The sequence below is a fragment of the Leucoraja erinacea genome, chromosome 2 (assembly GCF_028641065.1).
Source record: "Leucoraja erinacea ecotype New England chromosome 2, Leri_hhj_1, whole genome shotgun sequence".
Classification (NCBI taxonomy): domain Eukaryota; kingdom Metazoa; phylum Chordata; class Chondrichthyes; order Rajiformes; family Rajidae; genus Leucoraja; species Leucoraja erinaceus.
The window spans coordinates 58,863,846-58,891,450 of NC_073378.1; the positions used below are offsets into that span (position 1 = coordinate 58,863,846).

At 39.8% G+C, this 27,605-nt stretch overlaps 1 protein-coding gene across 6 annotated transcripts in view; it reads right to left on the reverse strand.

Annotated features, from left to right (window-relative positions):
- Positions 1-27,605, reverse strand: part of LOC129710317 (tensin-3-like) — a 484,648-nt gene that overhangs the window by 133,989 nt on the left and 323,054 nt on the right. For all 6 annotated transcript variants that reach the window (XM_055657243.1, XM_055657253.1, XM_055657263.1 and 3 more), the window contains 4 exons: positions 27,300-27,350; positions 23,235-23,357; positions 5,927-5,991; positions 5,157-5,240 (listed from right to left, as the gene is read on the reverse strand). In XM_055657243.1, the coding sequence (XP_055513218.1) occupies positions 5,157-5,240; positions 5,927-5,991; positions 23,235-23,357; positions 27,300-27,350 (323 nt within the window). The remainder of the gene's footprint in view (positions 1-5,156; positions 5,241-5,926; positions 5,992-23,234; positions 23,358-27,299; positions 27,351-27,605) is intronic.

Genomic DNA, 27,605 nt, shown 5'->3' on the forward strand with positions numbered 1-27,605 from the left:
AAGACATTCTTGCCATGGATGGAGTACAGAGAAGGTTCACCAGACTGATTCCTGGGACGTCAGGACTTTCATATGAAGAAAGACTGGATAGACTCGGATTGTACTCGCTAGAATTTAGAAAATTGAGGGGGGATCTTATAGAAACTTACAAAATTCTTAAGGGGTTGGACAGGCTAGATGCAGGAAGATTGTTCCCGATGTTGGGGAAGTCCAGAACTAGGGGTCACAGTTTAAGGATAAGGGGGAAGTCTTTTAGGACCGAGATGGGAAAAACATTTTTCACACAGAGAGTGGTGAATCTCTGGAATTCTCTGCCGCAGAAGGTAGTTGCGGCCAGTTCATTGGCTATGTTTAAGAGGGAGTTAGATGTGGCCCTTGAAGCTAAGGGGATCAGGGGGTATGGAGAGAAGGCAGGTACGGGATACTGAGTTGGATGATCAGCAATGGCCTACTCCTGCACCTAATTTCCATGTGGCCATGTTTCTATGGTGGTGGAATCATGTTGGAGCTGGTGGAAATGGCAGAGGATAATGTATCGGATGTGGAGGCAATATATTAGTTAGTGAAAGGTGGGGATCAAAGGAACTCAATTGCTGTAATGCCTGCTGAGAGATGGGGTGAGACGAGATGTACATGAAATGGAGGAAACGTGTGTGAGGGCTCAGTCAACTATGGCAGAGGGGAAGTCACATTTCAGGGGGTCATTTCAGAAGCTTCCTTGTGTGGATTCGGGAAGTAGAAATCCATTTCTGCATTAGATCCAGGCTTCTTCCTATTTATTTTATCATCCTCAGGACAGGGCAAGTAAGCGAATGTCCATTGTTGTCGAGGTTTAGCAAGTGGACCATGCAGCCAATGTTTTTTCCACTTACTAACATGAAAGCTCAAACTTCATGGATGGGAATCTGTAGTTAATACTTTACTTTCATACTTAAATCAAATACCAAGTAAAAGTTTTGCCTTTTTTCAATCCTTTAATTTCCTTTTGATGGGAATTCAGCATTTTAGGTTCAAAGTTGTTACAAAGTCAACTATGTGTCAAATGGTGCTCACAACAGACATGATTAACACCTGCCGCCATTGAGAAGTTATTCCAAATTTTTGGGGTGTTCAGATTTGTTTAGTGTACTTCCAAAATCGACATATTTCTCAACTGAACAGTACTTTCCTAACAAGCTATGGTTTACTTAAATTTGCTTGTTCTCCACCCAAAATCAACTCAACATACAAATGCGTCAGTGTGTTGTGATTAGATACCATTGACCCAATTTAATAGACTGCTTCTATAACTGTGACACCAAGAGAAATGGCAGCTCTCAAATGAAATTTCCAACAATACAATCCATTATTAACCTTGTTTCCAAAATCTCTGTTCTTCAAGTATTCATGGATCCTGTGAGCACTTTCAACCTTTCACTTATAACTGATTGTTTGCTTTGCATACAAAACAGCAACAAAACGTTCTAACAGCTTTTTAAGAACATTTACCAAAGGAAAAGATTTAAATGGAGTGTTAGTCAGGAAACGATGGCTGCACATGGGAATTTTCCATTATTGGAAATAGAAAACCTGAATGAAAGAACACTTGGACTCAGGCAGTTAAAATGCATTTCATTGTCTCCTTGCCTTGAATGTTCAATCGTGACAGGCTCTAAGAAGAGGAAAGTATCAATGATGGCCTGTCAGCCTCAGTCATTCATGAGATCACAGAGGCCACAGATTCTTCCTGTGCATCTCCAGATAAGCCAGGAGCCAATGTGTTCTAGAAACTAGCAGTGCTAGGCAGGCAACAGTTGAACCTTTTTGCTACACCGTCCTTTGCTAACTACTGATTTACTGCTGATGGATTCCAGTGCAATAAAGAAAAGTTGTAAGATTAGTTTAGGTCAACCGGCGCCTATCTTATGAAGGCTTCAGGGAATGCGGACACACGTTAGAAATATGTTCCAGGTCACAAAGCATGAATCCAAGATACGTTTGCAACTTTTAAGAAGTTGATTACATGTTTTTTAAATCTCACAGTTTAAAAATAGAAATAAAATCTCAGCGTATGTCCATTGAAAACAATCCTTAAGATTTATGTTGGTTTAGAAGTAGCATGATTATGTTCAAAGAATCAAATTTTCTCTGAGAAAAAGCACAATGCTAAGAGTATCTTTCTCTCATGTACTGCCAGGTAGGTTATCCTTTGAAGTAGCTACAGTACATTATAGATTTTTCATGTACTGGGTAGTTTAGAAAAAAATAAACTGCAGTGCCAATTTAAAGGATTTGTTCCTCAGCCCAGATGGTGCTAAACAGTCATCCTTAAATTACAAAGGCAGCATGCAGACTGCCAGAAGATCATTTTCGGTACAGCCGACACTAATGCGGAGATCACTGCCAAATGCTCAGAGGGAGTAGTTGTCCTACAGCTCAAGATCAGTGCTCCAAACGAGACTGTTTTAACTGGCATTAATATGTTCCAACTGCAGGAGACTTGTGTGATATGAGTTTAGGAAACTTCACCCAGAGGACACTTGGCACATCAAGAACCTGTCATTTATCCCAGTTTCTCGTAGCTTCAACATCATAAAAGTATCTACATTTTCCAATGTAACTGTTAAGATATTCACATTAATATCCAACTCCATTTGTATTTCACATTCACATGATAGAAGAATTTCTGTTACACAAGAAAGCTGAGATGCCAGGTGCTGAGAATTTCCTTGAGTTGTGCCAAACATGGCACATGATTGCAATAACACAAACCTATATATACGTCTGCTGAAATTTTCACATCAGTGACAGTGAAATGCTATATTTGTGAAGAGGTTGTTAAAGCTGATTTTGCACCTATGGCAAAACTCTATGCTTCCACTTGTACTCGTCATGGCACTGCTTAACACGTTTCACTTCCTTTTTCCAGCTGATCTAAAATGATCCACCCATTAACAAGGAAAGCAAACTTTAGGAACTACTTTATCATCAGTAGTTGACTGTTTATTTACTTCATCCCATACAATCACATAGTCATGCAGCATGGAAACAGTCCCTTCAGCCCACTCGTCCATGCTGAGCAAGGTGTCCCACTGGACAAAGTCCCATTTGCCAACACCTGGCCCGTATCCCTCCAAACCCTTCCTATCCATGTACCTGTCCAAATGTCTGCTGTCTGTTGTATATTGTTATACTACCCACCACCCTCTGTGTAATAGGATTGCCCGAAACGTTCCTATTAAATCCTTCTCCTCCCACCTTAAACATTTGCCCACTTGATCTTAATTCGTACATATGTAAAACACACTGCTGACTGACATGCTAAATGTTGAAAAAGTAATGCAATACAAAAATATCATACAGCATTTTATTCATGCTTTAAAAATTGTCACTTAAAACAATGTTATCAACACTGTTCATTTAAAAATATATAGAGCTGAAATTTCATGGCCATGCATTCAGTCCCAGAGCAGACTATCACCTTTGGCCGTGATTGATTTTAACTGTGGTAGCAAAGGAATGTCACAACTGGTCGACATTGCATAGTGCTGGACGGGGTGAGGCGGTGTGGTGGTGGGAGAGAGTGGGGTAGAAGCCCTCCGTCTTTACCCGTTTGCAGCGTTTTTATTCAAGCAGTGTCAACTATCAACTTCAGCCCTTGGCACTCCCTTAACTGAACAGATTTCCAAAAACGACCTGTGCCTTAAAAGAGCCTTTGAGAACCCTAGGTTTCAGAGAATTGAAAAAAATATACAGGAGAGTAGGGAAAATAATTAAACAAACTAGAGATAATATTTCCCTGGCTCGACTTTTAAACTTTACCTTGAAAGAGTTTGCTAAACACTTTTAATGGTCAGGAGCAACATCTCGTTTTGCCGCATAAATATCAGGAATGTTTACACTGCACGACTACCATACTTCCTTTGAGAACTATTCCTTCTTGTTGTTCTCATGCACTGGGTTAGATGAAGAAAAAGCAGTTGTACAGGGTCTTGGTGAGACCACACCTGGAATATTGCGTGCAGTTTTGGTCTCCAAATCTGAGGAAGGACATTATTGCCATAGAGGGAGTGCAGAGAAGGTTCATCAGATTCCTGGGATGTCAGGACTGTCTTATGAAGAAAGACTGGATAGACCTGGTTTATACTCTCTAGAATTTAGGAGATTGAGAGGGGATCTTATAGAAACTTACAAAATTCTTAAGGGGTTGGACAGGCTAGATGCAGGAAGATTGTTCCCGATGTTGGGGAAGTCCAGGACAAGGGGTCACAGCTTAAGGATAAGGGGGAAATCCTTTAAAACTGAGATGAGGAGAACTTTTTTCACACAGAGAGTGGTGAATCTCTGGAACTATCTGCCACAGAGGGTAGTTGAGGCCAGTTAATTGGCTATATTTAAGAGGGAGTTAGATGTGGCCCTTGTGGCCAAGGGGATCAGAGGGTATGGAGAGAAGGCAGGTACGGGATACTGAGTTGGATGATCAGCCATGATCATATTGAATGGCGGTGCAGGCTCGAAGGGCCGAATGGCCTACTCCTGCACCTAATTTCTATGTTTCTATGTTTCTAAAAACTGGTGCTAAATAGTCCTTTCTTTCCTGCAGCAGATTGTGCACAATTCAGTCAACGGAGTTAGGGTCTAATTTGGGATTATGCTGGTATGCATGGATCCAAGTTGAAAATTTTGTCTCCAACACACTTATAATACTTCTAACAACATTTCTTGATACACGTTCTTCTGTAAGCTTAAAAACAAGCGAACACTATCGTAGACAATTCACCCAAAGTCATTTCTGTTGCTTCTCACTAATCTCCAGATGTATGCAATTACTATGTATTGAAAATCTACTTAACGGGGATTAAGATAAAATCTTAAAACCAAAAATGTAGATTTATTTACACAATAAACAATATCAGATCCTTTAAAAACAAAATTGGATAGTTAATTATTTAATCATAATGTATTTTCTATCTGCAGAGATTAACCATCCTGGCTGCTCAGCACTCTGTTGCATTAATTCTAAATTTAAGGAGTTTTAAAATTGTGTTCTTCATCTTCAATTAAGGGATTTTCAAGATGTCATGACAACATTAATTTCTTTGCTCATACCACTGGCAAATCAATAATGAATAAAAAGAACCCAAGTGAGATCAAATAAGACAACTTTGCAAACTCACCGTTTCTGTGATGGTTGCATTAAGGCAGACACTTTATCATCGTAGAATTTCTTCATTGCAAACCTGTCAAGGGCTTGATCAGCACTGCAACGATAAACAGTTCAGATGAGTGAATATTAAGCTTCAACAGCTGGCAATGCTAATTCTTAAATGGGAAACATTTTTAAAGTCTGTTCAGAGAGGCTGTTCAGACAGAAATGAGAAAACGATAAGTTAATCAGTGAAAGTTGTGCTGATTATGAAATGGGACGGTACACAACATTGTTAAGTAGCTTCTGTTGTGCAGCAGAGGCAACGTTACATTTTATACATCAGCAAAATATTGTACACAATGGAAACAATAACTTCTGGAAATACTCCGCAGGTCAAATAACAGGGCGAAAAAAGAGAATTAACATTTCAGCTTGATGATTTTCTTTATCAGAATTGTTCTGATGTAAGATCATTGAGCTGAAACATTGACTCTTTCTTTCATTCCATGTGCTGCCTCAGTATTTCCACCAATTTCTGTTTGTTACCAAGTATCTTTTAATATTCATTTCATGGGATGCAGATTTTATTGGCAGTCAGCAATTACTGGTCATTCCGAGTCAGTAAAGGGAATATATCTTTCAAATAAGAAACTAAGATAAGCACATAAAATAGTATAGCACAGGACCAGGCCCTTCAGAACACGATGAATTCTACAAATCAACAAGAAAACATGGAGTTCTCCCAATCAACAACTGTGCAAACTTTAGCAAGGTGCATCAATCAATTTCAGCTATTACCTTGCAGATATATTGGTGAAGTGCATATACGATGATATAACCACTCCTATTCTTCCTTTACCTCCCTGGAGAAAGAAAATGAAACAAGTGAAATCAAGTATCTGAGTAGCACCTTTAAGGTGTCCACGAGGAAAGACCTGTGTCCAGCGTTCATCATATGAAAAATGTTTACAAGATTAGTGAGGCGTGCACAAGATAAGGAAGAATATTAAGGAAAAACACAAAATGCTGAAGTAACTCAGGGGGTCAAACATCACTGAATGAGAACATGAATAGGTGACATTTTGTTGATCAAGAACCTTCACTGCAAGACTATGATGAGTACAGTCATCATTATTAAAGTTGTTATTACAGAAATATAGTTAAATGATGCATGAGGATTTAATTTGCCATAATATGAATGTTAGTTTCTGGTGGAGTTAATTTGTTTTTATGGAGGTAAGTTTATGTAAGAATTTGAATCATTAAGATATCCGGGGGAAGGACCCGGACTGGGGACTGCCATGAGAGGGAGGAAGAACAAAGTGGGACCTCTAACTTTGTCAGTGCCCTATATGTGGTGACTAATTGCATACCTTGGGTAAGCAAGCAAAGAATTTCACTGTGACTTGACACATGTGATAATAAAGTTTTCATTCATTCATCGTTCAGTCATTCATTCATTCGTTCAGTCATTCAATCATTCATTCATTCATTCAATCATTCATTCATTCGCAAGCCTGGATATACCTTAAAACAAATAACACGGAGATTATAATGCTCACTTAATAGAGCAATATTAAATGTTAAATAGGACTGAAAATCCCAAAGCCTTCATTTAACTAGAAGACAATCTGAATAAAATAGTTCTCGGTCCACATTGTGTGAAGTTAGATTATTACGACACTTTTGGGATGGGTTCCGTTCATGAGATTTTGCTCCAAATCTGTTAAAACAGAACAACCTAGACTAGTAGCATTGACTAGTTTCTGAACCTGACCCTTTTCCCATCTCAAAAGAAGAACTGTGTCATGGAAGGTAGGATTAGTTTTTGTACTAGTTTGCTTGCAGCAAAGAGAGGAAATGTGGGGGCTTACTCCTCTTCCCTTCTGAGGTATCGGCAATTGATGGGTTCGAGTTGTCACCACCTCAACCATTTATTCTTCATGAGTGAAATGACAGCGAAAGTCTGCAGGTTATTTGGACACTTATGTTATTACAGTAGAAGCTGCATTCTTGAATGGCTTTATATCAATACTAATACCCAGCAATGGTTACAATCTAAAGGGAGATTTATGGTTGATGTTCCATACCATTCCTTGATTGAAGACAATTGAGATCAGTAAATAATTTTGGAATGACCAAACATCCAGAACCTATAACCTTTGCCACTATTTCCAACCATTTGTCAAACCACCCCATCTCATGTGTATCCACCTATCACTGACCAGGATATGCCCCCATCCCCAGCACTGTATTCCAGCATTGCCCCCTTTACTCAATCAGACTGGGTTCCCATCCCGTGTTGTCAGCCTATTTCCCTCCACAGATGCTGCCTGAACCGCTGAGTTCCTTCGCTCAAGTTTCCAGGATTTGCAGTCTCTTACGTATCGAGATACACTTGTCGACAGAGGAGCAAAGAAGCCCTTCCAAGATTTTTAATATAAGTTTACTGCCTACCCTTGTAAATAAAATGTTACAATATAAAATTCTGAACTAAACATACAATTAAACCATGTTTCCTATTTTTAAACCCTCTGCATTACATTCACAGTATAGTCAACTATTCAAAGTGGTTGCTGACCACAAAGTAGGACTATTTGGAAATACTGAAAATCTGAAATGAAGCAAAAAAACGATAGAAACAGTTATCCTTCCAGTTTGATGAAATTTAAACATTTACTGATATGATGCAGCTTTATTTTGCTATTTTATTTTTATAGGTCACTGAATCTGCCTATTATTTAACTGCAAATATTTCAGAAGAGTGAGTGGACTCGGATCACTGAGCCAGGACCTCCATTTTGCCTGTGGGCAGGTTATTCTATGGCTTTATTCCACCTAGCTACAGATTGATCCGGTTTTAGAAATATCATGTTGGCAAAACTAGGACATCTGCCAGTGTTGCTCATACATCGGAGAGGAAAGAGACACCAGAATAGCTTGATTCAGAACATACTCGATTCTTCTTGATTAAGTTTATACTGTTGCAACATTTTATAATTTTGATGTATCGTACAAATAAAATATTTCCAGTTCTATACTGGCGGCACAGTTGCACAATTAGAATTGCTGCCTCATAGCTCCCGTGGTATTGGATTGTTTTATTCTTGTCAGGTAGATGCAGTGAAACACTTTGTTTGTATGCTATGCAATCAAATTGTCCAACACATAAGTACAATCATGCCATACACAAGCACAACATGCACAGTGCCCTCCATAATGTTTGGGCCATAGACCCATCATTGATTTATTTGCCTCTGTATTCCACAATTTGAGATTTGTAGTTGAAAAAAATCACGTGGTTAAAGTGCATATTGTCAGATTTTAATAAAGGCCATTTTTATACATGGCCTAACTAGTGGGTTGCATCTTGCAGTGTTGCCTCTGTATTCCTGTTCATGAAGTCTTCTGTGGACAGTGGTCATTGACAAATCCACATCTGAAGAGTGTTTCTGATGTCGGGCAGGTGTTTGGGGATGTTTCTTTATTATAGAGATAATTCTTCTGTCATCAGCTGTGGAGGTCTTCCTTGGTCTGCCAGTCCCCTTGCGATTAGTAAGTTCACCAGTGCTCTCTTTCTTCTCAATGATATTACAAACAGTTGATTTTGGTAAGCCTAAGTTTTGGCTGATGTCTCTAACAGTTTTATTCTTGTTTCGCAGACTCATAATGGCTTCTTTGACTTTCATTGGCTCAACTTGGTCCTCATGTTGATTTTTTTTCCTTTTTTTTTCTTCTTTTTTTTTATTTATTAGGAGTACAATGCATTGGTACAAAAATTATGCTAAAATATACATTCTCTGTAAAACTTTCCTTTTTTTAAAGAGAGAAGCGAGAAAAGATAGAAGAAAAAGATGTTGTGAAAAGTGAAGAATAGACCAGTGAGCGTGAGTGAAAAACAGGTAAGAAAAAGTGAAAGAGAAGGAATAAGTGAAGAAGGAAAGCAGGAGGGAGATTATTCAATCGCCACAATGAGATGATTTTTTTAAATATTCTAAATCATCTTTCACCCATACCTGAAACTGTTAGTTTTCATGATACTATGTCACCACATGAATTCAAGAAATCAATAAATGGAGACCAACTCCTTAAGAATTGGTCTTGTTTGTCTATTAGGAGGAGTCTCATTTCTTCCAAATGTGCTGTGTCCAGCATATTACTAATCCACATTTTAAATGTTGGTATATTAGCATTTTCACAAAATTTAAGTATGTTTTTTTGCTGTTATTAACCCATAATTGAAAAATGAGTTTTGGTGTGTATTTAATTTGTTCCCATCTCCACTTACTCCAAATATAATCATTTCAGTATTAGGTTCCATTTTTGTCTTAAATAACTTTGAGAATATATCAAATATGTCACACCAAAATTTATAAAGTTTTGTACAAGAGACAAATGAGTGCGTAATATTGGCATTTTGAGAAAGACATTTATCACAAATGGGAGAAATATTTGGATAAAATTTATTCAACCTAGTTTTGGAATAATATAATCTATGTAATATTTTAAATTGAATTAAATTATGTCTAGCGTTGATCGAACATTTATGTATATGTATCAAATATTTTTCCCATGTTTCTTTTGAGATTTTTATCATTAATTATTTTTCCCAGTCTTCTCTAATTGCCTCTGTTGATGGTAATTCTATGTTTAAAATACTGTTATACAAGTATGATATTAATTTTTTTGACTCCGCCTTGATATTCATTACTTCTTCCAGTGGGTCTAAAATTATACTTTGGAATCTTGGTATATATTTCTTCATAAAGTCACACACCTGTAGGTATTTAAAATATTGATTGTTATTCAATTTAAATTTTGATTTTAGTTGTTGAAATGAAAATAAATTTCCCAACTGATACAAATCACCTACCTTTTTAATTCCCACTTGTTACCATTGTTTATATGTTTTATCCATACCAGATGGTTTAAATACTGGGTTATTCACTATTGGTGTTAACACTGATAAATTTCTTAATTTTAAAGTTAATTTTATTTGTTTCCAGATTCGTATTGTATTTTGTATAATTGGATTATTCTTATATAACATATTATTCAGCTTTATTGGGGCAAAGATGATCGCTCCTAGATCGTAGGATCCTCTTTCTTCATTCTTATCCATTCCAACTTTTGAGCAGAACTGTCCAACCAATAAATTATATTCTTAATATGTACTGCCCAATAATAGTATAGAAAATTTAAGCAGTGTAAACCCCCCCCCCCCCACCTCTTTGGGTTTGCACAAATGATTTATTTTAATTCTATGTGCTTTATAATCCCAAATAAAATTAAAAATATTCGAGTCTAATTTAAAAAAAAATGTTTTGGTATATATATCGGTATAGATTGGAATAAATATATTATTTGTGGTAGCACTATCATTTTTATAGTGTTTATTCTGCCAATTAGTGATAGTGGGAGCGTTTTCCAAAATTTAATCATTGAATCAAATTTATTTAATAATGGTATAAAATTAGCATTAAATAATGATTTATATCTTCTAGTAACTTGAATACCCAGATACTTAAATGTTTCCGTTGCAATTTTAAATGGAAATTTTAATAGGTGATTCGCTTTCTGGGGTGTTAGTGACATAATTTCACTTTTATTCCAATTCATTCTATAACTGGAGAAAGAGCCAAATTCCTCTATTAGATTTAATAGATTTGGGATGCTCGTTTGGGAGTTTGTAATATATAAAGGTAGGCATGCAGGTGCAGCAGGCAGTAAAGAAAGCGAATGGTATGTTAGCTTTCATTGCAAAAGGATTTGAGTATACGAGCAGGGAGGTTCTACTGCAGTTGTACAGGGTCTTGGTGAGACCACACCTGGAGTATTGCGTACAGTTTTGGATCTCCAAATCTGAGGAAGGACATTATTGCCATAGAGGGAGTGCAGAGACGGTTCACCAGACTGATTCCTGGGATGTCAGGACTGTCTTATGAAGAAAGACTGGATAGACTTGGTTTATACTCTCTAGAATTTAGAAGATTGAGAGGGGATCTTATAGAAACTTACAAAATTCTTAGGGGGTTGGACAGGCTAGATGCAGGAAGATTGTTCCCGATGTTAGGGAAGTCCAGGACAAGGGGTCACAGCTTAAGGATAAGGGGGGAAATCCTTTAAAACCGAGATGAGAAAGAACTTTTTTTCACACAGAGAGTGGTGAATCTCTGGAACTCTCTGCCACAGAGGGTAGTTGAGGCCAGTTCATTGGCTATATTTAAGAGGGAGTTAGATGTGGCCCTTGTGGCTAAAGGGATCAGGGGGTATGGAGAGAAGGCAGGTACGGGATACTGAGTTGGATGATCAGCCATGATCTTATTGAATGGCGGTGCAGGCTCGAAGGGCCGAATGGCCTACTCCTGCACCTAATTTCTATGTTTCTATAAAAGTATATCATCTGCATATAGTGATATTTTATTACTAGTATCCTTAGTATTATATCCCTGAATATCCGGATGCCTTCTTATCCTTTCAGCAAGCGGCTCTATCATAAGTGCAAATAGCAGGGTTGATAAAACACAGCCCTTCCTATTGCCCCTCGATAATTGAAATTTTGAAGATAATATATTATTAGTTAGTATTCTTGCCATTGGTTTATCATATAGTAATTTAACCCATCTGATAAAATTCTCTCCCATATTAGATTTTTGCAGTACTTTGTATAAATACTGCCATTCTAGGTCCTCGTGTTGATAAACAGCAATAAAAGTTTCCAAATGTGATGGGAAAGACTGGAGGAAAGACTAGGTGCTGTGAGCCCTCTTATACCTGGTATAAGGAGACATTTAAACACACCTGAGCAATTACAAACACCTGTGAAGCCATGTGTCCCAAACATTATGGTGCCCTGAAATGGGGGAACTATGTATAAACACAGCTGTAAGTTCAACATGGTGATAGTAGTAGCATAATGAAGTCTGGTGTGTAGACACATCCTATCTGCTCATGTTCAAACAAATGCCTCAAAACTCTTTGGCCAACAGTTCATCCCAAACATACTGCTACAGCAACAAAGGAGTTTTTCAAACCTAAAAAATTGTCAATTCTTGAGTGGCCAAGACACTCACCCGATCTGAACCTAATTGAACATGCTGAAGAGAAAACTGAAGGGGACTAGCTTCCAAAACAAAAAGATGGTGCAATACAGGCCTGGCAGAGCATCACAGAGCATCACAGAGTAGACACCCAGCAACTGGTGGTGTCCATGATTCGCAGACTTCAAGCAGTCATTGCGTGCAAAGGATATGCAACAAAATGCTAAACATGACTATTTTCATTTACATGACATTGCTGTGTCCCAAACATTATGGTACCCTGAAATGGGGGGGGACTATGTCTAAACACTGCTGTAATTTCTACATGGTGAAACCAAAATGTATAAAAATGTCCTTTAATAAAATCTGACAATGTGCAATTTGACCACATGTGATTTTTTTCTATTATAAATCTCAAATTGTGGTGTACAGAGTCAAATAAATAAATGATGCATCTTTGTCCCAAACATTATGGAGGGCATTGTAGTGCAAAGAGAAAAAAAACCCCACAATGCAGAATATAATGGGGAGACTACCCGAGTATAGAATATAGTGGTGCGCCTACGAGAATGCAGAATAAACTCAGCATTAAAGTCAGAATAAGTGAAGTTAAAAAAGTGCAAGGTTCACAATGAGGTAAATTGCAAGATTGGGAGTACACTCTTAGTTTATGAGAATTCAGTAATTTATTTTGTTGTCACGTATACCAAGGTACAGTGAAAAGCTTTTTTGTTGCGTGCTTTCGAATCTGCTGATAGTGGGGAAGAAGCTGTTGCTGAATATGCTGGTATACACTTTCAAGCTTATGTATCTTCTAACCAATGGGGGAGAGGAGAAGAGGGAATGACCTGGGTGTAAATGTTCCTTAATTACGTTGGCTGCTTACCCGAGGTGTAAATGGAGTCAACAGAGGGGTGGCTAGTTTGTGTGATGGACTGGACTACATCTACAACTCTCTGCAGTTCCTTAATGCCCCTGTCCCACTTAGGAAACCTGAACAGAAACCTCTGGAGACTTTGCGCCCCATCCAAGGTTTCCGTGCGGTTCCCGGAGGTTTTTATCAGTCTCCCTACCTGCTTCCACTACCTGCAACCTCTGGCAACCACCTGCAACCTCTGGGAACCGCAAGGAAACCTTGGGTGGGGGCGCAAAGTCTCCAGAGGTTTCCGTTCAGGTTTCCGTTCCGGTTTCCTAAGTGGGACAGAGGCATTACGGTCTTGGGCAGAGAGGTCGACAAACCAAGTTGTGATATTTACTGTGAGGATACTTTCTCCAGTGTATCTCTAGACGTTGGTAAGAGTTGTTGGATATGCCAAACTTCTTGTCTTCCGAGGAAGTAAAGGCATTAGTGTGCCTTCTTGGTCGTAGCTTTAATGGGCGTGGTCCAGGAAAAATTGCTGGTGATATTTATGCCCGGGAACCTGAAGCCTACATCGATTTCCGCTTCAGCATTATTGAAGCTGACTCGAGCATGTACACCATGTTCATTCCTTGAAGTCCTTGCTGACATTGAGGGAGAGGCTTGTACTTGCTGACATTAAGGGAGAGGCTGTTCATTTATGACCTCTTGGTGCTATAGTTGTGTGGAGTATGTACATACTTCACTGTGACTGCAAGGGTTTCTCCCAGCTGCTCTGGTTTCCACTCGTATGCCAAAGATGAATGGGTCTGTGGGTTAATTGGTCACTGTATATTGATGATGGCTAAGTAGTAGAATCTGGGTGGAATTGATTAAAACGCCCGGAGAATAAAATGAGATTAGTGTAAATGGGCGCTTAGCGTGCAGCACAGATCTGGTGGGCCACAGGGCCCATTTCTATTCATTACAACTCTATCATTCTAAACCTACCTCATTATACACATATTGGTTTAACAAAAACAATACACACATCAAGTTATGATTTAGAGCAGGCAAGACCTTACATTCAGCCTAAACCAGGTGTGAATTCTCTGAGATCAAATGTTTGGAAATTTGATGCATGCTGTTAAATATGTTTTCATTGCATGGATGTGTTCTTGAAATGTGACTTGAAAAGGTAATGACAGAAGATTGAATGTAAGACTCACTTTGTAAGAATGTAAGTCTCACTTTGAAGGAAAAGCTATTCTACCATCATGGCATTTGCTGAGTACTTTTATGTCGAAGGAAAGTTCCCCTCTCAATGTAACATGGCCTCACTGGTCTTCGGAAAAATGAGAGGTAATTCTGAAGCAATTAAGATTTTGAGGATTAAGAAATACCCATTTAAGGGTGAGATGATGAGGAATTAATTTCCCACAGAGGATTGTGAAACCTTGGAATTCCCTGACCCAGGGAGCTGTGGAAATTGAATAATTACTTGTTTTCAATGCCGAGATAGACAGATTGTTGATCTCAGAGGAATCAAAAGTTATGGGGAACAGGCAGCAGATGTAATTTGGGCTATGAACAGAACGATCTTGATCCTTTGAATGGTGGAGAGTGGTTGGGCATTGCAGGCCTAACATCCATTGATATGCGCAAATAGGATCATGGTGTTGCTAACATTTTAAATGCAACCTGATCAAGGAACTACTTTACATAGATACTTTCATTCACAGTAGCCAAATTTACTGATAAAAGATTGGTAAAGAGAAAGATCTGGGACTGGAAGACAGAGCAGCGGACAACATTGTTGAGTAGATTTGGACTCATACACGATGGAAACAGGCCCTTTGGCCCAACTTGCCCATGTTGACCTAGATGCCCCATCTACACTATTCCCATCTGCCTGCGTTTGATCCATATCTCCCTAAAGCTTTCCTATTAATGTATCTGTACTAATGTATTTTAAATGTTGTTATAGTACTTACATCAACTACCTCCTCAGGCAGCTTGTTTCATATACCCACCACTTGCTGTGTGAAAACGTTGCCGTTCAGGTTCCTACTAAATCTTTCCCCTCTCACCCTAAACTTATGTCCTCTAGTTTTTCATTTTCCTACACTGGATAAAAGACTGTGTATTCACCCGATCTATTCCCCCCATGATGTTATACACCTCTGCAAAATTACCCCACTTCTCTATCCATGTCAGCACTCTACCCCCAATACCATGTGCCCTAATTTTGCCAAGAGCACAGGATGAAGGAGTGGTCAACAAGGTCCCTTGATTCTGCTCCACTGTTCAACAAGATCACAGCTGCTCTCATCTCAGCACCAACTGCACTATCAACACTGGTTTCCAAACCCCTAATTTCCCCATTACATCCAATGAATGCTCCAACAGACACAGTCTCCATGAATGTTCAGGGTGGGGGAATTCCAAACATTCAGAACCGTCTGAGAAATGACTTTCTTCATCATTTCAATCATAAGCAGATGACTCCAGATCATGTGGGAGCTCTGACTTGGAGACCACGTGGGAGCTCGGAACCGGAGACCATGTGGGAGATCCAACACAGAGACCAGATGGGAGCTCCGATGTGGAGACAATGGGGGAGCTCCAAAGCAGAGACCACTTGGGCATCAGTGGGCTTAAAGAATTGCTTACCTAAGTGTGAGCCTAGGTTAGTCACCTATTACAAATGTTGGGGAGTGCCTGTATAGACATGCAAAGAACTAAATTATCTGAACTGGTTCCATTTCATTCATCAACATGGCACAAAAGTTCAATTTTGTATTCCTGCACAAGATATGTATCATCTCTTCAATTCATAAATTTTGCCGGTGTTGAATAGAAAAGAGCACCAGCATCAAATGCCAAAACTGGTATTCTGATCATTGAATATAACTGACTGCAGTTCTTTCCCACCAATTTTGGTGTTGTCTGCTCACTAACTGACCTACCCATCTATATTTACGTCTAAATACTGAGGTAACTCAGTGGGTCGGGCAACATGAGATGCTGCCTAATCCGTTGAGTTACTCCAGCACTTTGTATCTTTTGAACACACAGTGCTGGAGTAACACAAAGACACAGCAGAATTTTGGAAACGCCATCCCGTCACCCATTCCTTCTCTCCAGAGATGCTGCCTGTTCCGCTGAGTTAAAGAATGCCCACGGTAGACTCACGAGTCACTACGGTAAACTCACGGGCTACTACGTTCTTACAACGAGTTTAAAAGTTTAAATTTTACTTCGAGTAAATCTGACTTGTGGAAATCTTTAATCATGTTGAAAGATTTTCACGAGTTAACAAGTTTCCCGAGTACCTGCCGTTAGCGTTACCAGTTCCGACGTTCCCGCTACGTTAATTCTACGTGATTACCACGAGTTTGATTTGTTTTAAACTCGGGATCACTCGTGGGTGGACTCGCACCGTGAGACAGAGGTTTTAGATAGAGCTCTAGGAACTAGTGGAATCAAGGGATATGGGGAGAAGGCAAGCACGGCTTATTGATTGGGGACGATCAGCCACGATCACAATGAATGGCGGTCCTGGCTCTAAGGATCGAATGGCTTCCTCCTGCACCTATTTTCTATGTTCCTATGTTTCTAAAAAGCAGAGGTCCCAGCACAGATCCCCACGGAATACTTTTGGTCACAGACTACCATCTGAATAACGCCCTTCCACCACTAGTGACTTGCGTCAGGTGGTTTTGTACTAAAAATTCTAAAACCGGTTTCAGAATTTGGAATGGATATTGAATTTGTCCTGCTTGGGGACAAAAATCCATCAAATGCAATAATCTGGAAGAGTTAGGAACGGCAAAACGCAGGTACTCATCCTCAGGAAGGAAACAAAGAAGCATTGAGTTCATAAATGAAAAACAGACCTTGGCTCCAGTAGCCACAGACGTAGCAATAGGGAAACAAACTAAAAATAGCTCTACCTCACTCAGTTGTAACATCTTAGCCTGTGTTAGTTCTCAATTTGAACATGCACTACTTTACAAAACCCAAGTCAAGTTCAAAGTTATTCTTCCGTTTTAGCACGGTTTTGTGAAAACTTTCTGGCATTCAGCTCTGCAGCCACACTGATTCACCCAGGCCCTTGTAAAAATACACTAAGTTATGAGTTAATCTTTCTAAAGCTATTAGGAACCGGAGAAATGGCATTTTGAACGACTTGTGTTCTTTCAATCATGATTAACTGCCATCTATTCCTTAGAAAATAGGTTATTCATTGTATTAGACACCCAACTATGAAAGGATACAGCTACCAGACAGCATTGCTCATAAATAATCAGTGTGGGAATAAGGGAGCATAATGTAGCTGTTGCAATGTTACCATGAGAAAGATTGGCTATGATATTATTTGCACAATTTTTTCGTTTAGGATATTTTGCCTAACTCACTGCAGTGCTGAAAGGAGGATATTGTCGTTTCTTCAAACAATAAAATCTGAACTGATTAAACATTAGTACCGATTATATATCTAGTTTTCATTTCTTAAAATGAAACCTTGTTAGGACAACTTCAGTGAAGCCAACTTAGAAGACCATCTTGACCTTTATGGAGTAGGTCATTCTACTCTGCTGAATACTGTTTCAATTTCAATGACTGTGCACAAACATGAAGCTCTGCCAAGAGTTCTGAACCATGTGGTGTGACCACATCTCTAAAGCCGCACTCTGTTCTCCAGCTGCACTGTAACAGGCCGTAGATTATGAAATAAAAGTTCCAAAACGCTTTAAATCATTAAAATAAAACCGTTTCACAATGAACCAAGATCCTTTGGAAAGTTTTAAAACACACCCCTATAAGATCCAGCAAAGTCTACAGCGAGGGAGGGAAGGTGAAATCTAAACCTCTGACCCTAACAAGGGTCAATTGACATTGTGAATAGTGAGATTAATAGATTGTTGTCAGGGTAGGTCAGAAGGGAGCACGAATCCTCACAAAGCAATGGAATATATATACAACCAGCCATAATGCAGGAGGATATTGATAAAGGTTCAATGATGAATGGCCTATTCCTCTACTTACATTCTAACTGGTTATGTGCGTTCCATTATTGACAATTCAATACGTTAAAATGTCACCATCAACTACACTACTCGGTAAGTGATATGTGTTGGAGTGAACTTATGAGATATGGTGCTCCCATTCCCTGCAATTTAAAGGAAATGTACAATGCAGTTTTTAACCATAGCATCTAGAATTCCCAATCCTACGCTTCCTTCAGTTATCTGGTCCCAAGCAGCATGGTTGTCTAATCAAACTGTATGGAAATGCTTGTTTATGCCAATTAAGATGGACTATCTAATTAGTCGCATTTGCCTGCATTTGTTTCATATCCTTTTAAAAATTCCCTATCCATGTTTCTGTGCAAATCTATATTACTAAATCTCTGTTCTTGACCGCTTTTGGCCTTCTGTGCTGCGATTTCCGAGAGAACGCCGCCACCTACGGCCGTCATTTTTGGCCACCTTGCTCAGAGCCCCCCTCTGCCGCATGTGTGCTGAAGATTTTTCCCATCGATGAAAAATGACAGAGATATTAATGTTTTTACACAATTCCCCATTCTCTCTGCTGCCCCTGCTGGAGGGAGGGGGAAAGACTATAAAACCAGGAAGTGGTGTGCCTCAATCAGTCTCTGCAAGTGGCGTGCCTCAATCAGTCTCTGCAAGTGGCGTGCCTCAATCAGTCTCTGCAAGTGGTGTGCCCCAATCATTCTGCAACATGGAGGGCTCTCTGAGCTCTGATTGACACTGAACAAATTTCTTCACACCTGTGAGTAAGTACCCTTAATGTGGTTTGAAAATAAAATATGGTTAGTTTGAAATAAAAAAGCACTGCCTGCAAATTGTTGTTGGGGGGGGTTTGGGTTCCTCTCTCTCCCCACCTCCCTCTCTCCCCTCTCCCTCTCTCTCTCTTTCCCTCTCTCTCTCTCCCCCCCTCTCTCTCTCCCTATCCTCTCTCTCTCTCCTCTCTCTCTCTCCCCCCCTCTCTCTCTCCAAATATCCACCTCTCTGCATCTCTCTCTCTCCCCCTTCTCCTCCCCCCTCTCTCTCTCCTCCCCCCCCCCTCTCCTCTCTCTCCCCCACCTCTCTCTCCCCCCCCCCCCCCCCACCACCCCCCCCCCCCCCCCCCTCCCCTCCTCGCCCCCCCCCCCCCCCCCCCCCCTCCTCTCCCCCCCCCTCTTCTCCTCCCCCCCTCTCTCTCCCCCCCTCCCCTCCACACCCCCACCCTCCCTGCTCCCTACTCTCTCAGCACCCCCTCTCTCTCTCCCCCTAACTTTCACCCTCTCTCTCCTCCCCATCTCCCCCACCTTTCCCCCCTCACCCACCCTTCCTCTTCTCTTCCTCTGCACCCCCCCTCTCCCTCTTACCCCTCTCTCTGTGTTTCTTTCTCTGCCTCTCTCTCTGTGTCTGCCCCTTCTCTATCTGCTCTCACTCTCTACCCCCCCCCCTCTATCTGCCCTCACTCTCTACCCCCCCCCCTTCCCCCCTCTCTAGATGTGACTGCAAGTTGGGGGCTATGCGTCAGTAGATAGGGTGGTTACGGGGTAAAAGGAGCGAATTAATAATATTAATATAATATCAAGGGGGGGGGTTCGTGTGTGTGCCCCCCCCCCCCCCCCGACACCCCCTCCACCCCCCCCCCCCCCCCCCCCCCCCCCACACAACCGCACGTTGGGGGAACAGACCCAACGGGTCTGCACTTGGTCTAGTATCTTTTAAATGGTGTTATTGAACCTTCCACAACTACTTCCTCTTGCTGCTCGTTCCATATCCACTGGGGAAACAAAATGGCTGAATCATTTTATTTCTTAGCTCCACCCAAATAGCCTTACTGGACAATTCTCCGGCATTTTTGTGTACATTCGATTTTCCAGCATCTGCAGTTCCTTCTTAAATACTAAATCCTTCAGTAATGTCATCTGCCCTGGTGTTCTTCTCAAGCAATATGTCATCTGCCCCTCTTCTTTCACCCCCATATCTATTCTCACTTGTAGCAGCTGTACTCTGGAATATTGAGCTGCCAGATCTTAACGAGGTTTCTGCTATGACAAAAACATCCCAGTAGCTCATATCTGTCCAGAGTTTGTCCGCCTTTCCTGTCAAACTTCACTCACTGAAAAAAATACAATTTAATCCTACTGTCTTTCCTTGCTCCCTGCTTGCTGCTGCATATCCTGGAGAAAATAAGAAGTGAGCATACAGAGTGCTGGAGTAACTCAGCAGGTTAGGCAGCATCTCTGGAAAATATGGATAGGTTACTCTTTGGGTCGGGGTGCTTCTTCAGACTGAAGGGGGTGGAGAGGGGCAGGGGAGATAGAAAGCTGGGAGAGAGGAGTGGCTGGACGAAGTGTGGCAGGTAGTAGGTGAACACAGGCAAGGGGGAGGGGGTTTAATAGGGCAGATGGTTGGAGAGAGGATCTCACAGAACTCCTGTCGGAGAGCGGAAGTGGAGCAGTCAAAATATAGAAACAAGGAATTGCAGATGCCACTTTACAAAAGAGGACACAAAGTGCTGGAGTAATTCAGTGGATCAGCCAGCATCTCCGGAGACCATGGATAAATGAGGTTTCCGGTCAGCACCCTTCTACGGATTGATGAGTTGGGGGAACAGGGGTGAATAAATTCAGACAGATGCAATTGAGACGTTTATTTCTTGCCATTAGAAGACTAATATAATGGCAACCCCAAAATTCTTAAGGGGTTGGACAGGCTAGATGCAGGAAGATTATTCCCGATGTTAGGGAAGTCCAGGACAATGGGTCACAGCTTAAGGATAAGGGGGAAATCCTTTAAAAACCGAGATGAGAAGAACTTTTTTCACACAGAGAGTGGTGAATCTCTGGAACTCTCTGCCACAGAGGGTAGTTGAGGCCAGTTCATTGGCTATATTTAAGAGGGAGTTAGATGTGGCCCTTGTGGCTAAAGGGATCAGGGGGTATGGAGAGAAGGCAGGTACGGGATACTGAGTTGGATGATCAGCCATGATCATATTGAATGGCGGTGCAGGCTCGAAGGGCCGAATGGCCTACTCCTGCACCTAATTTCTATGTTCTATGTTTCTATAAAATGTAACCTAACCTGCTCCTGCTGCCTTAAATAGCTCCTTCAAAAAAAAACAATGTGTTGTCTCACTAACCCCCACTGGTATGGGTTAAATATCAAATGACTACAGAATCAAACTCTACTGGGAAACATCCTACCGAGCCTTTTAAATATAGTAAAGCTGCCAGAAATATAGCCAGTATAAACCAGAGTAAAAGTGCAAAGGTGTAAAACAGTTGTCACAAATGGTACGAGTTAATATTTCTTCAATTTCTCGTTTGGTATGTGACCTTTTATGGATATCTGAGGAAGGCTTTCAAAACACAAAACTACATTTGGTGTACATAGTCCTCAAACAAATTGTTTGAGGACTATGTTTGTTTAAACTAAAACAATGAAGATGTGTGATTTTTTTAAGATTTTGCTTCCTTGTTCAAGCGTGATTTGCATTGTGAAACAGCTGCACCATTGCTGCAATCTCAGATCATTCGAAATGAGTCTCAGCACTTAATCATGCCAATTTGTCTTATTCATTCATGGGATGCGGTGTTAAAATATTTCAGGATGGTTAGCATTTATTTCCTGTACTTAATTGTACCCAAGTCAAGTGGCTTGATAACCCTTCCAGAGGATATTGAAAGAGTAAACTATATTAGTGTGGGTCTGACCAGGCTGAATAAGGATGGCAGATTTATTCCCTGGCGGATATTAGAGATCCACATTGGCTTTTACAGCAATTACTGATAACTAGCATTATTATTGGACTTAATGACTTCAATTTGAACTTGCATCTCCAGATCAAATTTGCAAGTTCATAACACATAGAAGCAGAATTAGGACATTCAGCCCATCAAGTCTGCTCTGGCATTCGATCACGGCTGATTTATTTTTCCCTCTCAATCCCATTGGCACTTACTAATGACAAACCTATCAATGTCTGCTTTAAAAATACTTATTGACTTGGCCTCCACAGCCACAGATGAATTCCACAGATCCACCACACTCTAGCAAAGGAATCCCCCCTCATCTCCATTCTAAAGGTGCAGCCTTCTATTTTGAGGCTGTGCCCTCTGGTCCTAAACTCTCTCACTACCGGAAGCATCTTCTCCAAATCTACTATTTATGCCAGGTCTCTGGATCATGGACTAATAACGACCATCGTGCACTGAATCTCCACACAGATGCATTTTTGAGCATCCTACATCTCATCAGCATGTGTTTCCCTTTGTCTGATGGCACCAAAATCAACAACACAACTCTTCGAAGGATCACTCTCTACCACCAGAACTAAGCTCTGCAAGGGATCAGACAACTCTGAAACTCTTACGGAGAAAGAGCTTCATAAACAATATAAATTACTTCTATTAATGGAGTTTGTACAAATTATATGTTTTAAATTGGGATCAGGAATATGCAAGCCTTTAAATGAAGGAAATTCTTCTGTGCCTGAGAATTAAATTCAAGGGTATCATCGATTGCTTAAATAAAGTTCCTTTCTAGCAACAGTAAGGGTCTAACAGGAAATAAGACCTGCTTTTAGAATTGCAAATCAATTACCTAACTCCATGTAAGCACCATAATTCTAACTACAATTTGCACCTAAATTGCTATCATAATTGAAGCGATCACAATAAAGTGAGTGGTTCTGAGGTTGTTAAAAATATTACCTAAATTGCAATGTATGAAGAAAATGTTATTCTGTATTCAAGGAGTCTGCATTTGAATTTGGACTAATCGATGTAATTCAAAAAAATATCAATCCTTCAACAAAATGTTTCTCTCTGACAAGGACAACTACAATAAGGAGAGCATCCTTCATCATTTTCGTGACTTTCATGTTTATGGTCTAAACGATATTGTCAATTTAACAAAAAGAGAGAAAATTATTTTTGTCACAATAAAAAAACTGTTCTATTTAGAAAGCAACAAAGGCCAATCAGGTATTTAAATGACAAAAATAAATCGAAGATACACACAAAATGCTGGAGTAACTCAGTAGAACAGGCAGCATCTCTGGAGAAAAGGAATAGGTGACGTTTTGGGTCGAGACCCTTCTTCAGCCAAAGCTAGTAAAAACATTGTTCTAAACTTAAAATAAACACACTTTAACTTTGCAAAAACCAAACAAAAACATAATTAGTGTGGATATTGCTTACCCTGCAATGAATAACCACCACATGAAGTGGGTCATTGTTTAGCCATGTCTCCATCGCTTTGCATATGGTACACATCTTATCCAGAGGTGGCGCATGAAGGTCAGGCCAACCTACATCCATCACCTGAAACAGAAGCATTTTTCATTTTATGGCCAACAGCAGACCTCTTATAGAGCTACAATGATATTGTTTGCTTTAAAGCAAGAATTTATTAAAACACTGAGACGATTCTGTATAAATACGACCAAATTAGGGCAGGTGCAGACTACATGGCTTGTTATTCAATTCCAAAAAAATCATGCTTGATCCTACAACCTATCTCTACATTTCCTTCCATTTCCAACATCATTTCACCCCTTTACTTATCAAGGTATAGATTGGGTAGATGCAGAGTCTCTTGCCCAGAGTACGGGAATCGAGGACCAGAGGACATACTGTAGGTTCAAGGTGAAGGAGAAAAGATTTAATAGGAATTTGAAGGGTAACTTTTTCACACAAAGGGTGGTGGGTGTATGGAACAAGCTGCCAGATGAGGCAGTTGAGGCTGGGACTATCCCGACGTTTAAGAAACAATTAGACAGGCACATGGATAGGACAGTTTTGGAGGGATATGGACCAAGCCCAGGCAGGTGGGACTAGTGTAGCTGGGATATGTTGGCCGGTGTGGGCAGGTTGGGCCAAAGGGCCTGTTTCCACACTGTATCACTCTATCACTCTAATAATCTGCCCACCAATGCCTTAAAAACATCTAAAGACTTTGCTCTACTGCCCTTTGAGAAATAGAGTTCCAACAATTCACAACCCTCAGAAAATATTTTATTTGTCACATGGTCACGTGGGTGATCTCATTAGAACACAGATCAATGCAGCACAGGAACTGGCCCTTCGGCCCACAGTGTCTGTGCTGGACATGATGCCAAGACCAACTCTTAACTTTGAACATATTCCATATCCTTCCAGTCCCTGCATATTCTGAAACATTTTCGCAAGAACCAACCCACCCATTTCAGGCATCAGTCAAGTAAACCTCTTCATTATTCACAACTTTTACAGAAGAATTGTATGCATTAAACTAAAATTACATACATCGCTATTAAATAATTGGCCACCACAGAGGTATTAGCATCACATGTAATGATTCAGAGATTTTAAACTTGCTATTTTGGACAACATACAGAAGACTATGTTTTCCAGATTGTATTATTGTGATCCTGGATTAAATAAATATAGATTTTCCAGTGATTAAATCGGTAAATCATAAAACAAAACAAGGTTTTCTTTCCTAATTTTCTCAATCGCAGCTACTTTCAAAGCAATGGATAGCAGATTATTAAAACTCATGGCTGGGCTTGTTAGGACAAAGGTAAGTGAATTCCTCAACTAAAATTGAAAAAAATGACCACGAATTCCCTATGAAAGTAATGGAAATTCCTGAAACATGTGGTTTTAACCAACTTGCGCACCCATTGAAAAATAACGGAAATTTCTGAAATTCCTGAAAGGAAAAGGGTAAAAGTCAATGGAACAGGGAGACTATTAAGTTCATGTTGAAAGGTTGATGAAGATGGGTTGTAACTCACAGGAAGAGAAGAAAGAAAGAGACTGATATAAAACATAAAGAATTGGCAAATTGAGAAAAAATTGATGCAGCAAAATGCTTACAGGAATGAAGGGTAAAAAAAATTGGGGCATCATTAACAAAAGAAAGTTTTCCACAAATAAGGAATTCATGCACAGTTATTTCACACGGGTCAACCAACATCTGGAATGTGTTACCATGAAAGATCATTAAAGCAAATAAAATAAATGATAACAAGATGTGTTTGGGGAGAAAGAAAGAGACGGAATAACATTTGAGGAAACAGGAATGGGAAGTTGAGGTCAATCAAAATATAAGGGCATTCCTGGAATTTGAAACCTTTTGTGGCTCCTAAGTTTATTGTACTCTTATGACGACATGGTATTCACTCCTCAAGTGTTATCATTTATAATTTCTTCCAACAGTGAGAGTTAAACTAGTAAACTGACTTTATACATGACTAAATTCATATTCACCATCAATCATAACCAACATAATAACCGCAGGTGGGACTGGTTTTTCAGAGGATCTCATCCACTGATCCACGTCAAACTTTTCCAAATTTCTCACTTAAAACTTAATGAAAAATGCTGGATTCAAAGTTGAAGTGACACCTTGCATATGTAGCTTTTCACCTATCATGGAAAACATCAATGCCGTAGACTTGCAACACCCTTTACTGTTGCATCCGGGACTGTTTACGAGAAGCTTAGAGGATGGAGGCTGCCATACAAAACCTACTGTTCCCAAATATCCTCTGAAGTCTAACTGGGCATCAGGGATACCAAACAAAGATGTTCTTATACATATGCCCATAAAATGAGGGGAATTGGGGAAATGCGATCCATGTACATTATGATAGAATGTTAAGCTTCCAATTTGCTATTCTTATTCTAGAACCTGCATGTTGCTTTCTTCATGATTTATATTGTGGGAACTGCAGAAGAATTTACAAAAAAAGGACACAAGGTGCTGGATTAACTCAGCTGGTCAGGCAGCATCTCTGGAGAACAAGGATAGATTCCATTTTAGGTTATGACCCTTCATCAGACGATGATTTATATTGTGACACGGCTCAGCTAACAACATGATCCTAAGTGGCAATAAGGAACCCTTATCATGGTGACCATCATGTTATGGAGGGGGTTGCATTCCTAGAAAATGGTCTGTATCCCAATTTTTATTTAACGCAAAGCTGCATCATCTGCGCGTGTATACAGAAACGAAAGTTGGAAAACATAATAAAATGTTGTGCTTATTTATTTCCTTTTTATCACATTAATTTAACGAGGGAGAATTTTATTTCGTATCTAAGATTTTTGAGCAGTGATTTGTCCATTGTGTAAGACTGATTTTTGTCGGATGATTTTGTGACAAGAATCTTTGGCACATCATTTTTAAACCATGTGCCCAGGAGCAAATTAATCATAATGTGAGGAATTTAGGAAGGGGTCCAAAATTGAACAAGTCCTCTCCGAAGTGTGAAGTATAGTTAGCATCCGGTAACAAGCCCTCAAGCTGTATAATCATTCACTGTTCATTATCAAATATAAAAAACACAATTTATCAATCTGTGGTACATCTGTTGAAACTGATGACATCTGAAAAAAAGCTTTTCAACCATCACGACAAGCGATCTAGTCTAAAGCCCTCTGGAATTAATTTGAGATTTAAAACATAATTAATTCCTCAAAAAATCAGCGGGAATAAAATGGGAGTGAAAGATTGGTATCCCTTTTCCATGATTTTGCAACCCATTATGAACAGGACATAGGAAAAGTAGCCTTTCAAATTTTTAATTAATTGAGTAACATCAAAGAATTATTGCACATTTCAATATCAAGACGGACTAAACATCTCCTAATAAATGATGACCACATATTTATTAAGCATTTAATGATGGGCGACACAATTTTCCTTACTGATGTTATTTTCATACTTGTGTAGGAAAGAGCTGTAGATGCTGGTTCGAATCAAAAGTAGACACAAAAAGCTAGAGTAACTCAGCGGGACAGACAGCATCTCTGGAGAGAAGGAATGGGTGACGTTTCGGGTCGAGGCCCTTCTTCAGACCTGAAGTTTGAAGAAGTCTGAAGAAGGTTCTTGACCCGAAACATCACACGTTCCTTCTCTCCAGAGATGCTGTCTATCCCGCTGAGTTACTCTAGCTTTTTGTGTCTATCTTTTATCTTCATACTTATTAACTAGAACCATTTGGGTTATTCACAATGTACTTCACTCCTAGTTGGTGCCCCTAATTCAGGAAGAATATTTAGTTGGCTTTACTAAAGGAAAACCGCAATGCTGAACTTGGGTTAGTGCGAATGCCCATGCCATGCATTTTTGGTTTGCAAAATTGTCCAAGCGATGAGAAAACCTGCAGATGGAAACCTTGGCAGATGAAATGCAAGGGAGAATAATCTGAAATATGGAGGGAAACAAAACAATGTCATCTTTTACAAAAAGCAGCAAAATGTAAAATATACCTTGGAGTTCAGTTTGGACAGGTCATACCTCCTTTCAGAAAGATTAAACACCTGTAAAAAGAAAATTAATTCATTGATTAATGAAGAGGGATAATATTTTAAGCCATATTGTAAACCATACTGACGAAGGGATCAGATGTGAAGAGTATAAAACAATGTGGTAATTTGGCAGAAAGATCAATAGCAACATGCATCAATTTTTCACACAGAGAGTTGCGAGTCTGTGGAATTCTCTGCCTCAGAGGGCGGTAGAGGCCAGTTCTCTGGATACTTTCAAGAGTTAGCTAGATAGGGCTCTTAAAGATA